General features: G+C 37.4%; 1 protein-coding gene across 2 annotated transcripts in view; it reads right to left on the reverse strand.

The window, feature by feature from the left end:
- The window catches only part of LOC144966617 (charged multivesicular body protein 3-like), a 23,906-nt gene extending 9,415 nt beyond the window's left edge, over positions 1-14,491 (reverse strand). The window contains exons 1-3 of one of the 2 annotated variants that reach the window (XR_013644248.1): positions 14,241-14,491; positions 3,511-3,571; positions 961-1,140 (exon numbers count right to left, since the gene is read on the reverse strand). Coding sequence is in view for 1 of the 2 variants with exons in the window: in XM_078903361.1 (XP_078759487.1) it covers positions 961-1,140; positions 3,511-3,571; positions 14,241-14,285 (286 nt within the window). In the remaining variant the exon portion in view is untranslated. The remainder of the gene's footprint in view (positions 1-960; positions 1,141-3,510; positions 3,572-14,240) is intronic. The other variant, XM_078903361.1, reaches the window with a different exon arrangement.
- Positions 14,492-16,622: the final 2,131 nt, after the last annotated feature.

A 16,622-nucleotide genomic window follows, 5' to 3' on the forward strand; every position in this document is an offset into this window, starting at 1 on the left:
CATTGCCCTTGTTTTCTTTTCTTTTTTGGTGTTTCTTAACCCTCTCCTTACCAACTGCAGGAAACCATCAAATTTGTTACGATTCAATAAACAATTTTTCTTTTTCAGATTTATTTTTTAAATCACAAAATTTGATGAAAAATCTTTGTTTTGCTGCACAAAATTATGTAAAGTATGCCTGTATTGCCTTTAATTTGAGTGTAAAGAAATCAATTTTTGTTTGGTTAGGTATACCACTTCGGGAAAATCCTACACATTGTCAGTAAGGAGAGTGTTACGATCTTTTTCTCCACCAATTGAATTTATATCCTTGACAAAGAACTGCAATGCTATGTTATAAACAAAAAGATACTCAACATTGATATCTTGGAATAGCATAAACCGATTTGAGAAGTAGCAAGAGTTGAGGTGATAATAGTATTCGTATTAAAATTGAATGAAGAAAATTAAAGTGTAGATCAAAACCTGATTGACCAAATTAATTCTAATTTTAATAATTTACTTTCGTTCAAAATACATTAAAGTAGCTTTATAAGCTATACCTCCTCCTTTATAACCAATTCAAGGAATTGATTTGGTTGAGTAATTATTTGATGTTATTTCTGACTGTGTGATGCATCCATGGATTTAAGCCATGCTTCTTTCTTTGTTCAACAAAAAATATCAATGATAAATCGCATATATTTAATAACTTGATTTTATGTCTCTATAGTTATTGACATTAATAGAGCGCTTTGTTGACACAAGATGAAAAAAAAGAAGAAAAAAGCAAACAAAGAAACATGAAAAACAAAACTAAATATTAAAAATTAAAACAACTACAACAAAAAATTAAACCTGAAAACAGACCTTGAAATAATAATTGAAAAAAAAAAAAACCTGGAAAAATAAAATTCCTTAACCCACTACCAAACCTTTTAATTTTTAAATAAATTAAAAAAGCAAATTGATTCAATTTACCTAGTTGGTGTTTCATACTCATCTGAACAGAATTCAGCTGAGCTTTGGAGGCGTAGAGTTTTCTTACACATTTTCGAGCATTCACAATTTCCTTTGCAATGATACGACATGCATCCTTTTCACCTTTCTTTGCTGAATCTTTGCACAACCTTTTAGCCTTTTCTTCCTCTCTCTGAATATCTGAGTGACAATATTAAAAAAAAAAAAACATACCAATGTTTACTTTACCTTCATGCAATGTAGTTAGCCATATAATATAAATCATATACAGTGGTCTCTGCTTATAAGCATGGCACTTGGGAGCGTGCTTATAGCTGGACTGTGTTTTAAGTGGAACCTGATTTATTTGGTCCCTAAGCTCCAATTAGTCAAAATGTGTTTCCCCACTTAATTTTTATAAATGTTTGCATTAGGTTGCTTATCTGGAACTGTCTTTGGCCCATTTTAAAGTAATTTCAATTTTTTTTTTTTTAGGTTAGACCAATCCTTTCTCTATTACATCATGCAATGCCATCGTACTGTAGATTTTGGACAAGGGGTTAACAAGCTTATAATTTGACTAATCATTGTCTGCATAGACTCATATTTTGTGCAAGATTCTATTTCTCTACAATGGTCATGACTCTATTCTCACCAAGTGAGTTAAAGGTAAAGTTTAAAGGTTTTATTGCTTCTTCAACTTGGTGGCAGTTAGTTTGCTCTCATTTCCCTCTCCTCCTCCTCCCCTTCTTCTTCTTAAACATTGTTTCTGTTCTCTGCAAAACTGGCTCTTCCCATATCACTGCCTCCTGCATTATGTCAATGAACCCCAATAATAGGACACAGTGGCTAGTTTAGATGACACTGCAACTTCCACAAGCGTTCACTATCTGGTTGACTACCATGGCACTTGCATGTATAGCGCGAAAAAAAAAAGGATCTTAACTCATGAATGACAGTGATATACAGGGTGATTAAAAAAGAATGTGGCCAAACCATTGCGTGATATTAAAAAAAAGAAATAAACGATAGAAAACACTAGATTGGACACATGTGTAGTGCATACCTTCAAGTTTTTATTTCATGTTTTATAAGATCTCACTGTGGCCACCACTGGCAGCACAGAAAATATCAAGCCGATATGAGAATTCATTACAAATACGCTGCAGCACGTCATGACCAACTGTGTCGATTACAGCTGTTATTTGATCTTTCAAGTCAATGATACTTGCTGGAAGTGGTGGAATGTATATTTGGTCTTTAACATACCCCAACACGAAAAGTCACATCCAGTAAGGTCGGGGGATCTGGCAGGCCAAGAACACAGAGCTAGGTCTTAAGCACCTCTCCTCCCAATCCAACGCCGAGGCACTTTTTCATTCAAATAAGCTCTGACCCCAAGATGTCACAATTCAGCTACACTGGGAGTTATACTAACGACAGCGGTGAAATTGACAACCAATCAAACTTAGATAACTACTCTATCAAATCACCACTAATTCAGTCCACTACAATGATATAGACTTTAAACAACTGACTTGAGAGATCGAATGCAATCAACATGGTGGACTGCGACATGCTGCAGTGCTTTTGGGATGAATTCTCATATCAGCTTGATATTGTCCGCATTGCCGGTGGTGGTCACATTGAGCATTAATAAAACATGAAATAAGAACGTGAAGGTGTGTACTACACATGTGTCCAAGCTAGTGCTTTCAGTTGTTTTTCTTTTTTTAAAAAAAATATCGTGTGATAGTATTACCATATTCTTTTTGAATCACCCTGTGTTTTCTAAATTAAATGGCATAACTGACGTTTAAACATGCATGTAGATAGAGATTGACTTGATAAAAAAATAAATTTTAGAAAGCTCACTAACGGGATTACAGGTTGATTGAAACAAAGAACATGTGGAAAGTCAATGGGGTTTTTTTTTGTTGTTGTTGACTCTTTTTCTCAGTTTGGTTACAATCTAAATTCATATCAATTCATCTGGATGTTTTAAGAACCTGTGCTAGAACAACATTTGCCATCATGGTCATCTAATTCAGATTGTGATTGCCTTTTGTGTTATCTCATATTTTAATGAGACAATGCCACATTTAGTGAATAATTGAAAAGATTCAAAAGGAGTAGAGGTTAAACTGGATTATCTACAGATGATTTATTTGAATGCCAAAACCCTATAAAATTGTTCAACCATTCACAAATCTCGAAAATGGCTATGTATTATCTAAGTCATGAAATAACAGATTACAATTTTATCACAATGACTAGACAAATTAAATGCCATTTTCATGATCGTTGTGAGTAAATGAGAGGCTATGAGTCTATAATGTAAAATATGTATATTATTGTTTTCATAAGCCAAACAAACTTTGAATTGCATACTATAAGGAATATTATTCTGGCAAAGGCTCTTTAACTTTAGCATAAAAAAGGGGGAAAATAAAATAAACAATTTACCAATGATTTGATTGTAGTAGTTGTTCATTTCTCCTAGCCTAATATTTTTTAAAGGAATAAAATATTGATATAATGATAAGAAAGTAAAAATGATGTAATACACACTTTTAATTTGCCTTTCAAGACTGTATTGCTCCTTTCGTAACTTTCGAGTCCAATCATTCACCTGGGAGAGAAAGATTTTAAAAATGGCAGCGTTAATGACAGCTTTAGTGGCTATCTACTACTTCATCAACCAGCATATTTTCCATAATTTTAATGTTGATGCCATTGTTGGCCTTGGTGAACGACCTATGACTCTAAATTCATTTGAATTTAACACCAATTTTTCCAAAGCACTTGGGAGAATAAATTGAGGTGAAAAGATTGACCTTTCCTATCTCGTAACCTCCAATTCTGTTGCTGGCTACTTTGGTAGGCCGCTTTGAAAAAAATTCAGCAAGCCACTCTTGCTACATTTGGTGGTAAAAACAGCAAAAAAGTGGAAAAAGCATACAATAGGCAGCACAATAAAGTTCCTAAGCAATCTGTCATTATTCGATTGACATTTTTGTAATTTTGATCCAATGTCATATTTTATATTGAATAGATTTGTGTCTGTTGTTATTTATACTGTCACAATCAGTGTGCTTGTTACCTTGGTATAAACCCTTGCACTGCTGATTTAATCAAGCCGAAAACTACAATGAAGACACTGGATAATGCAGCCAACATACACCGCACTGTCGTACAGATAAATGGGATGTTAATTTATCTACACCACCAATCGCGATGCAGCAAAGAAGTGTACTATACTCCTCTAATACTAATACTAAAATATTTAATTTCTGAGAAATGTTGATTTAATCACAATATAAAGGTCATAGAAAGCACTAAAAGTAAAAGGTATGGACACATACACTGAAAACTGTGGTGCAAATAAAAAGGGTATGTAAACCTACATTGCCAATTGCTAAGCAAGCAGCGTGTTAAACTATAATCTAAAACTAGCATTTTTTCACTCCAACTGCCTGCAGACATAAAAACAGTAGCCTACACTGTCAACAGTGTTGCCAGATGATCGCCACCTCTGTTTATTAATCAACAAGAATATCACAAACGTTTGTAAGACATTTTGTTGGGAAACCCCGGAACGTTCATCCTTCGTTTTCGATCATTGAAACTTCAAGTACCTGCTTTTTAAAAAGTTACGATTAATTATCTGTTGCCTACTTTTCTAATAAAAAATATCGTGTTGAAAAAATCAACCATGAAAACCTCGCATGTTAAAGTGATTCCACCGTAAAATCACTATTTGCAGTACTACTTGGACTAATAAGCACTTCGTCTTTTAACCTGAAATTGTGCTTCTTGACTTCATAAATGTTTGCCTCTGTTCTCCGACATCATAATCGTTAGTCTTACGACTTATGGCTCAGCTGTATATTATTGTTATGATCTTTGCTTCGTATATGAAATATACCAAGTTCAACTATCCACTACGCTACACTGTGTGGCCTTGGGTTGGACTTGGTGGAGCAAAAGTCAGCCACCTCTCGCCTAGCTCACTTTGCGATGCTGCTCTGCGGCTGATGCCTGGGTTATTCCATATTCTTGAGTATGAGTTTGAGTATGAGTTCATCGTAGAGGGCCGGTGGCCGGTTGAAGGTCTTTGGATCAGTCTCCACCAACTTGTGGAGGTCGAAAGGCTGGCTTCAATGGGAAATCGGTGCTGTATTTTAGATCCTGCAGGAAACTGTCAATTTGGCTTTTAAAGCTGTTTATGCTTGCCGCTATAACTATTTTTTTCAGGCAGGCTATTCCATGTCTCAACAATTCGGTGACTAAAGAATTTTTTTCGGATGTTTAAACAGCAATTTTGTTTGGCAAGTTTATAACAGTGGCCTCTTGATCTTTTGTCCTTGTAAAATGTGAGGTACTCTTCTACTTTTACTTTGTAGAGACCGTTGGTCAATTTATAAGTTTCAATTAGATCTCCTCTTAGTCTTCTGTATATGAGGCTAGGGAGATCTAATGCTCTGACTATCTTCGTACCTAGCTGAGGATTGAAATTTCGGGAACAAGTTTGGTGGCTCGACGTTGGACATTTTCAATTAGTAAAGCATCTGATTTTATTGATGGGGGACCATAGACAGTTTCCATATTCCAAGTGTGATCGTATTAGACCTTTAATAAGAGTGGTTGATATGGGTTTGTCTATATAGTCTATATAGTCGAAAGATCTTCTGACAAGTCCCAGGATTCTATTTGCTTTGTTAACAGTCTTTTCACAGTGCTGGCTAAAACTCAATTTGGGGTCCACATATACACCAAGGTCTTTTTCACATAAAGTACTTTCCAATTTGAATTCAGTTCCCTTACTATCCTTCATCCTGTAGGCTGTTGTTGTTTCCTAGGTACATATCAAAACCTTGCATTTGTTTGCATTGAAATGAAGTTGCCATTTTTTAGAACACAACTGAAGTGTGTCTAGGTCATCTTGCAGTCAGCAAGCTTCTTTGACATTATTTACAGATGAAAAAACTTTGGCGTCGTCTGCAAACATTTTTATGGAGGAGTTTACTGCTTCGGGCATGTCGTTTACATAGCATATAAATAAAACTGGGCCCAAGACATTACCCTGAGGGATCCCAGATAGAACTGGTTTCCATCCTGATGCTTCACCATTGATCAGTTGCTGTTTTCGGTTTAGCAGAAAATCTTGCAACCATCCCAAAACACTGCCACTAATTCCATATTGTTCAAGCTTATAAAGTAGGCGTTGGTGAGGGACAGAATCAAAACATTTTGCAAAATCTAGTTGATGGCAACAACTGGCATACCATACCATTGTCAAGCATTTGAGTCCATTCTCCAATACAATCAAGGATTTGGGTAGTGCAAAAGCGCCCACAAAGAAGCCCATGCTGGTTATGTGACAAAAAGGGGTTCATAAAGTTCACTATGGCTTCTCTAAGACAAGATTCCATTTGCTTGCGGATTACTGAACTGACTACTGAGTTACTGAGGTCAAGTCAAGCTTAATGTATCTAACTTACTGGTCTGCTGTACTGTAAGTGCGTGTACAAGTAGACGGGTCCGATTTTTTACCTTTCTTGTAAAAATGACATTTTCTTGTAATTGACTCAAGAGACAAATTTCCCCTTTGGAATAAATCAAAGTGGGCCGGCAAATGGAATTTAATTAAGTCTAATTTGGAGTATCTTAGTCTTAGAAATAGAATTAAAATTTAACTCTCTACGACCTACGGCATGCGCGGGGGGGAGTTGCTTGTGTTTTTTGTCTCTTTACCAAGTTCATCATTATTCGAATTTTTACAACAAATTCGTGCCTAATTCATGTTTTGGTTCATTGGAATTCATCATTGAAACGTTCAGATCGAAGAAATTTGACCTGACTTGGATGCTGATGTGAACAATTTAAGAGTTATTTAAGACTTTCTCCGTCGACTTTGGCGGGAACTGTGGTAGCCATTTTGTTTCCAAATAGTAACGGTAAACAAAAAGTGACCTCATAGGAATTCCTGGAAGTGTGGTAGCTTAACATCAAAAGGATCGAGGCCCAACAAGAGGAGAGGCTGTAGAAGGTAGATTGAAAGAGAATCCTACTGATTGTTACGACAAAAGGTGAGAGAGGAGTGAGAAAGAGGGAAAGGAAGAGACAACAGGGAGAAAGAGAGCGAAAGTTGAGTGATAAAAAAAGATAAGGATAAGGATAGCCGACTAATCTGTAACTGTAACGCAGGACTTTAACTGTAACTGTTACATTACTAGCCATCAAGCAATATGAGTTCAGATAGAAGCAGCAAAACGTCCACGAGACAATCTAGAAAGGATTCGAGGAAAGAGGACACAAATTGTGGAAAGTGTGACAGAGATGTTGGGAAGAATGATCATGCATTAAAATGTGACATGTGTGAGCTGTGGCACCACACTTCTTGTGAAGGAGTTAGTGACTCACTATACAAAGCAATACAGGATGCAGAAGCCGACAAAACACAGGGCCTACACTGGTACTGCAAGAAATGTAATAGGTTTGCCAGTGGATTTATGTCAGGGCTACAGCGCCTATCGGCCAGACAAGACGCCCTAGAAGAAAATTTTGGCGCACTCGAAGCACGAGTTTCAGAGAAACTTAAGGAGGTGGATGAATCAAACGAAGACCTAGGTAAGAAGGTGCAATCCTTGGAGGAGAGAGTAGTCAAACATCCTTCTGAATATGTAGAGCTAACAGTCAAAGAGGTGCAGGATAGGCAAGAAAGAAGGCTAAACATTATTTTCTACAATTTGGCCGAAAGCTCTGCCGAGGACCCAAAGCAGGTGAAAAGCGATGACCTCAGGACAGTGAGTGATATACTGGACCAAGTGGGCATTAAAGTTCCCTTTACCAATCCCACTCGCCTAGGAAAGAAGGAATCGACATCGGCAAGACCCCTCAGGATACAAACAACAAGTGAAGAAGATGCCACTAGAATCTTAAGGATCGGGAGGAAACTCAGGGAGATTGAAACTCTCAATACAATCTATGTAAACAAGGACAGGACCCCTTTAGAACGAGAGGAATGGAAGAAACTACTAGTAGAGCGGAAAGAGAAAAACCAAGAATCAAAAGCAGAAGGCAAAGAGGAAAACTGGGTCATCCGCAACAACAGAGTTGTCCAAAGGAAGCCTCAGGATCATCTCTAGCTCAGAAACCACTGGAGAACAGACAAATTGTACATAAACCTAATTTAAATTGTTATTCACCTGTAAATATTGTTAGAATTAACCAAAGTTTTGTTCGAGGTGGGTTAAGGATTTTATTAACTAATGTAGACGTAATAACCACAAAGATGCCCAATTTGCTGCAGCTTATTGAAGATCATGAACCTGACATTGTTGCCTTGACAGAAGTAAAACCGAAGTACAGTAAAACCACCCTCACAGAGGCAGAGATATGTATTGAGGGTTATCACACCCCAATTCATAATTTAGAAATGGATGGGAGAGGAATCTGTATATATTTTTCCACTAAACTTAGCGTGGCGGAATTCAAATGTACAAGTACACAATACTTTTCTGAATGTGTTTGGGCTAACGTTTCTCTTGGAAACAATTATAAACTTCTGTTTGGATGCATATATCGTAGTCCGTCAAGCACCTATGAAAATAATAGAAACCTGGAAAATATGTTACGTGCCATAGTAGATATGATCCCAGAGCGCCTAGTAATTGTTGGGGACTTTAATTATCCCCATATAAACTGGGAGGAATGTGCAGGGACAGTTGAAGGTTCAGACAATGATTTATTTACAGAATGCCTCATGGACTGTTTCCTAACACAACATATCGAAAGACCAACACGATATAGGGGGGACCAACAACCATCAGTACTAGATTTAGTGTTAACATCCGAGGAGAATGTTGTGAATAACACCCAGTATCTGGCCCCAGTGGGCAGCAGTGATCATTGTACCATCATATTCGATTATACATGTCAAACACAGGCAATTGAAAGTAAAACCGTGAAGTACAAATATGACAAAGGGGACTACAGAGGAATGAGACAATATCTTGGTGGCATAGACTGGGCCCATACACTTAATGAATGCAGTGAGCAAGAGGATTGGGACACTTTCCAGAATATATTAGAATCCGCGATGAAGCAATACATACCTATGCACAAGGCTAACGACACTAAAAGAAAGAGAAAAAGAAATCTATATATGAACAAAGAAGGGTTTAGACTTATCAAGACTAAAGACAGATCATGGCAAAGATACCTTCAGACCAGAAATAGCCTTGATTACAGGTTGTATTGTGACGCCAGAAATACACTGAGAAGTTACACAAGGAAGCTTAAGAGCGATTTTGAGGAGAGTATTTCAAATGAGATCCAAGAAAACCCAAAAGCCTTTTGGAAATACACCCAATCGAGAACAACAATAAGAAGCGGGGTAGGTGATCTGCGGGACAGTAATGGAGACCTGCAAAACGAGGACATTATAAAAGCAGAAATATTGAACAAATTCTTCTGTGGTGTATTTACACATGAGGACACTAACCATGTGCCAGCATTGGAGACAAGACATTACAGCGAGGCACTTGTCAGTATAGTTATAAAGAAAGAAGACATACTGAAAAATATTATGAAGCTTAACCCAGGCAAATCAGCAGGACCTGATGGACTCCACCCTCGAGTGCTAAGGGAAATTGCAAATGAAATTGCCACACCGCTTCAAATCATATTCACAACGTCGTTACACAACGGGAACTTGCCACAACAATGGAAACTTGGACAGGTTACTCCAATATTTAAAAAAGGTGATAGAAACACTCCTGGCAATTATCGACCTGTGAGTCTGACAGCAGTTCCGTGCAAAGTGATGGAGGCAATAATTAAGGAACATGTGATGGAGCATATGGTCACAAACAATCTGTTCTGTGATGAGCAACATGGCTTCGTGCCTCGGAGATCATGCATAACACAACTAATTACCTGCATTGATGAATGGACAGACGCCTTGGATAGGGGAGAACCGATGGATGCGGTATACCTCGACTTTAAAAAGGCATTTGACACTGTACCCCATGAAAGGCTCATTCAAAAACTACATAGCTATGGCATCAGAGGAAAGATAAACGAATGGATATCTAACTTCCTGCACGACAGAAAACAGAGAGTCTCACTGAACGGGCACACATCACAGTGGTCGGATGTCACCAGCGGCATTCCACAGGGGAGTGTTCTGGGTCCAGTATTATTCGTGGTATTCATCAATGATCTACCTGATGTTGTAAAAAACGTGATCAGAATATTTGCTGACGATACAAAGTTGTTTGGACCTGTAAGAACAGAAAGTGACCGACATACTATACAAGATGATATCGACAAATTATCAGACTGGTCAGACAAGTGGCTGTTAAAGTTTAATGCAAGCAAATGCAGCGTAATGCAGCGTAATGCATCTTGGTTACAAAAATCCAAAGCACACATACAGAATGAGAGACGATAACGGAGTGTACCAGCAGCTAGGGGAAACAGAAGTAGAAAAGGATTTAGGAGTGCATGTAGACAACAGACTATCCTTCCACCATCATGTCAACTGTGCAATAAATAGAGCAAACAGAACTCTCGGAATTATTAAAAGGACATTCACCAGCAGAAATAATGATATTATTAGGCGGCTCTACACTGCTCTGGTACGACCATCACTTGAATATGGTAATGCACCGAGGATATCACAGCATGTCGGTGACATGGATAAAATTGAAAGGGTACAAAGGAGAGCAACGAAGCTTTGTTCAGATTTGAAGCATCTACCATATGAAGATAGACTGAGGCATCTCAAACTACCATCATTGTACTACAGAAGACAAAGAGGAGACATGATACAAGTATATAAGATAATAAACGAGAAAGATAGAGTAGATAGAGAGCAAATACTACCAGAGAGCACATTTAATAGAACGAGAGGACATAGCGACAAATTAAAAAAAAGACAGGCCAGATTAAATGTAAGAAAATGCTCCTTTGGACTCAGAGTGACAGATAACTGGAACAGTAGGTAGTCGCATCGCCTGTGGCTGAGCCGCTGATCGAGCCCCGATATCGATGTTACGGCTCTGGAGTGAAAATTGTGTTAACCGGTGAACATAGTTTTACTTCCATTGCCGTGGAATCGCTTCCTGTGCACTAATTTCGTCACTTCCGGTCTCATTTTAAAGAGGAGAAGCCAGCGCATCAGGCGGCGTTTTCAGATTTTTAATCCGTTCATTCTTTGTTCAGATGCCAGCTGTTTGAAAATTTGGTAAGTTTTAACTTCATTTTAAATACATTTTTCATTATATTACCTATTTTTAATTAATGTTATATTATTCGCCAACCATTTTTCTCTATTTGTGTGAATTTTGGTGGTGATTGATGCTGGCGAAAGGGTCTTTTAGTGACTTTAAATACGATGCGTGTTCATGAAGTTGGCGACGGCCAACCAGGATTGCCTCTCGATGTATCCCCGAGTCTCCTGTGTACAGTGCAGTCTGTAAACTATCGACTGCTTTTGCTTTTGTGACTTGTATAAATAATTTCAAGCTGAATAATTGCTGTAAAAAGACTGAAAATAGTCCCATCCATAATTTTAGTTTTATTTTATGAATGAATGTTGAAACTGAAATGACTTTTTAACTGGGATGATACCGGACAACTAAAAATTATGTTCCACTGATATTATTTTTTATCTTTTATTTTTGTTTGTTCTGCAGGTTAAGTGTGTTGGTTTAATTTAATGTGGTTAATTTCAATACAAATAATACAGAATAGCATGATAGAGTCAATTCAAGTGAAAGTATATTTCATTCATTACTTTACTCTTTACCACAACAAAAATTATTATATAACTTTTAATTTTGTTGATTTAATCATAATCGAAGTACTTTTTTTGTTTTCAGAGTCAGACGTTCATTATGACACCACATTTTCATGTTTCATTTCCTGCCTTGTATTTTTAAATATGAAATTGAAATAACAATATGAATTTGATTGTCTGCCACCTCCAACTCCAGTCGTCTGCCTCCTCCAGCTCCAATAATCTGCCTTGTATTTTTAAATATGAAATTGAAATAACAACATGAATTTGATTGTCTGCCACCTCCAACTCCAGTCGTCTGCCGCCTCTAACTCCAGTCGTCTGTCTTGTATTTTTAAATATGAGATTGAAATAACAACATGAATTTGATTGTCTGCCACCTCCAGCTCCTATAATCTGCCTTGTATTTTTAAATATGAAATTGAAATAACAACATGAATTTGATTGTCTGCCACCTCCAACTCCAGTCGTCTGCAGTCTCGAACTCCAGTCGTCTGTCTTGTATTTCTAAATATGAGATTGAAATAACAACATGAATTTGATTGTCTGCCACCTCCAGCTCCTATAATCTGCTTTGTATTTTTGAATATATGAAATTGTAATAACAACATGAATTTGATTGTCTGCCACCTCCAACTCCCGTCGTCTGCCGCCTCTAACTCCAGTCGTCTGTCTTGTATTTTTAAATATGAGATTGAAATAACAACATGAATTTGATTGTCTGCCACCTCCAACTCCCGTCGTCTGCCGCCTCCAGCTCCAATAATCTGCCTTGTATTTTTAAATATGAAATTGAAATAACAACATGAATTTGATTGTCTGCCACCTCCAACTCCCGTCGTCTGCCGCCTCCAGCTCCAATAATCTGCCTTGTATTTTTAAATATGAAATTGAAATAACAACATGAATTTGATTGTCTGCCACCTCCAACTCCCGTCGTCTGCCGCCTCCAGATCCAATAATCTATCTTGTATTTTTAAATGTGAAATTGAAGTAACAACATGAATTCGATCGTCAGTCTCCCCCAACTACTTCTGTATCATTGCTTGGACTTCGATGTATTTATTCAGTATCATTACCTGGATATTGCCTGTGTCTACATTCCATGCAGCCAACAACCCATAGTGCCTAGATTTTGTTGTCTTCTGTCTTTTGCCACATCTCAGCCATCTTATGGATTTAAGCGAGTCAGTACGTGAGTACCCTTTAATTATCTGTTCTCTTAGTGATGTTGAATGCAAAGCAATTATCAAATTTTCTAAAGTTCATTTCAATTTTAATGTAGTTTAATAGTTAGTCATATGATACATCTCTTCGAGATGTTCAGTTTGATATATGACATGCCTATGTTGCAGAAAGTTTGCAAAGTGTGGTATTTATCGGCTTATTGTTTGTTATTATGTAATATGTTACGTAATATTCAATTTTGCATTTTCAGGTTAAGTTTTCTCTACCACTCTTATGTAGTTCTTGTTTTTAATTTTGCATTTTTATCACTGACCATGTTTGCATATATAAAGCGGCAAGCTTGTTTCTCCCGAGTACTGTTGGTGCCCAAATGTCTTGTCCAAGGATGCAAAAACATTGGGCAGTACATTTGCAAGTTGCATTTACTGACACTTGTTCAACTTTATTTCTAGCCCTGTTCATTGTTTTTTTGTTTTTTTTCTTCTCTCCGAATACCAGTCATCTTTCGTCTGTTGCTCATTTGCCAATGCCAAATATTAAGTGCCTTCCCCAAGGACACAACTTTAGTGTCTAAATTCATACGTTTACGCTCCTTTCCTCTTGTTTTAACAATTTTTGTGTTCAAAATTAATCATAGCCATAGTATTGTAAGCATGCTCTGGAAGAAGACCACCCTCAAATCTGTTTTTAAAGTTATTATCCGTTCCTCGCGCCTTTTTTTTTCATTTTCTAGGGTTATGTAATTGCATGACGTTGCATAATATTGCATAATAATCATTTAATTTTTTTAAAAATTGCTTCGTCTTTCCTTTGCGATCATTTTGATATATGGTTTTATATGTGTTCCAACCCAAATAACCGTGATTTTCCATTTCCCCCGCTTTTCGGTTGCTCTCTGGTCACAGTTTTAGTTTCTTTTTTCCTCTTAAATTATATTAAGTATTTTGGTCCACTTTTGCGGACTAATAATCCCGTAACTTTGGTTCTAATTGTCACATTGTCATAATTTTGGTACCATTGAAAAGTGTATTTCTTGCAGAATAGCATGAGACTATTTTGAAGACAATTGCTGCAATCTCAAATTTTCATGCAACTACCTAGACAGCCTTCCAGAAGATGTAATTAAAGCGAGGACAGTGAATGAGTTCAAAGACAAGTTAGACAAACACTGGCATTACAAGCGTTACCAGCTCCGCCCCAACCATGCAGGTGCGCGTAGATATATCAGAGATAGTGCAGAACGGGTATTACAGGCATAGCCTTCAACCCGAAGAAGAGGTATCAAGGTATTAACTTCACTAACCAATTCTTTTGGATCTGGTTGGTGGCCTTTACCAAACAATCCCATTGTGATTTATGTGAATGGTCTTGAAAGTGTACACACCTTATCACAAAATAATAAAATTATCTTTATATACAGCTACTTCAATTACTTCCTGATCATTTGATGATAACGTTTATTTCTCTATCAACGAAAGCAGTAGCAAAGGTAACTTGAGTTGTTTCCTCTGATTGTTTTGGTGGAGTTTGTAAACTTCCGGATTTGTTGTCTATTTACACACAACATTTTCCACCTATTCCTACGATTAGAACAGAAAACATGGCATCGACGTCACGAAATTTGCAGGTCTGATAGCCCCAATGATTATGGTCTCACTGTTGTAATGGAAATAGTCTCAAACCCAACGCATACTATTATCCATTACAACAATGTTAAATCACGCCAGTAATTTCGATCGGTTACCAGACCTACTGATATGGGCACGCCGCCCAAAACGTGGACGCAAGACTTACATTACAAAAAAAAATTTAAAAAAAATAAGGAAGAGAAATCTCAGAAACTGTAACAACTACCTACAGAACAGTCATCCTTATCAGTCATTCCAGAAAGATAAAGTGACATAGACTTTAAAATGGGTCAGAAGAAATACAGAACAACAAGCGGGGTTCAGGGCAGGCAGAAGCACAGTCTAGATATGTTCAATTAAAGATTATCGAATTCACCAAAGGAGCTATTCCACAACTTTATAGACTTGAAAACATAAATCTGACATAACTTCATATAAATTTTGACCGGAGATCATGAAACGAACACAACAGAGGTCAAATCAAGGATAGGCACGGAGGTTATGGCTAGACCCAACAAGATCTTGAAAAGCCAGGTGGACTTTCACTCAGATTGTACAGGTTACTTGTAATGTCCTTGTTACTTTATGATTGTGAGGCCAGGACGATGTATGCGGAACTTGAGAGGCGAATCAACGCGTTTGAGAGCAGGAGTTCCCAGAAAATGCGTGCCATATCTGGAACATAAGTTAAATAGAGCTAACAATGATGTTCTTGGAGATGTGGGAAGATAGAAAACATTGCTCTAATGGTTGGGACAATTATTGTCAGACAAGTCAGCTTGTGCAAGACAGTTATGCTAAGCACGGTGGAATGTTAGCGGAGAAGAGTAATGCGAAGGAACATGTCGCAGGATAACATCAAGGAATGAACAAAATTGGCGTTGTATGAGTTGATAGAGACGGCCAATGACCGAGGTGTGTAGCACCGGATTGTGAAGGCTGCATCCCGCAAGTTCCCACGACGACCATCCCGTCATGGGAATGACAGACAGAGACATACCCCCCCCCCCTCCCCGAAATATCCACTACTATGATGTGTAATATTATGCTCAAAGCGCTTTGCACAGGGTCCCAAATCAACAACTCTCATCATAATGTAATACAAAACAAGACGCCCGAAAGATGGATCTTTTCCCCCAACAGAGACAACGCTGTTATAGACAAGACACTCATTTTACTCCCGAGTAAAAGAGAGAATGGAAGTAAGGATCCTTCTCAACTCAACTTTGCTCCTCCTTCATCGGGACTCGACCGACCGTCATACCAAAAGACCCGAAAAGCAACCATTGACCACCGGTGGGCAGAAGAATTAAATTCAACACAAATTCTTTCAGCTTATATGTATGTATGTATGTATGTATGTATGTATGTATGTATGTATGTATGTATGTATGTATGTATGTATGTATGTATGTATGTATGCATGCATGCATGCATGCATGCATGTATGTACTTGTGTATGTATGACACATTTAAACAAAACTCATCGTATACAACAATATTTATTAATCTCGATTTCCTTAAGGCTTTTTAAGTATGTATGCCAGACTAAATATGCTATCTGCGAGGAGGAAACTTGGGTATTGTCATATCATTAAAATACAACGAGGTGTCTTTTTTGTATAATGGATATAGAGATTCAGATGTTAATAAAAATTGGCAAATGATTGTTGCAGAAACTAATCATAAATCGAGCCAGCAATCAAATTTCCACTACGTATCTTTAACAAGGAACACCCCTTTTACTCTGACATAGGATGTACACACGTTACGCTCTCTTCTACACACACGCAGGGTTGCCAGTTTGGCATTTTAAATGCCAGATTCCAAAAATCTGGCATTTTTGAAAACCGTTTGGCATTAGAAAAATCATTTGGCATTTGGCATTTTCATTTGGCATTTTCTTTTCTTGTATATTATACTTCAAATGACACCTTTTCTTAATTATTTCATTACCCCAACAGGAAATTTAGTATAATTCAAAAAAAAAAAGAAAAGAAAACACGCAAGCCACCAGGATATGATATGATAGTAAATTGTCTATTAAAAGTGAGTAG

The sequence above is a fragment of the Berghia stephanieae genome, chromosome 2, assembly GCF_034508935.2.
Source record: "Berghia stephanieae isolate SIO BIC M18660-M18661 chromosome 2, UCSD_Bste_1.3, whole genome shotgun sequence".
Classification (NCBI taxonomy): domain Eukaryota; kingdom Metazoa; phylum Mollusca; class Gastropoda; order Nudibranchia; family Aeolidiidae; genus Berghia; species Berghia stephanieae.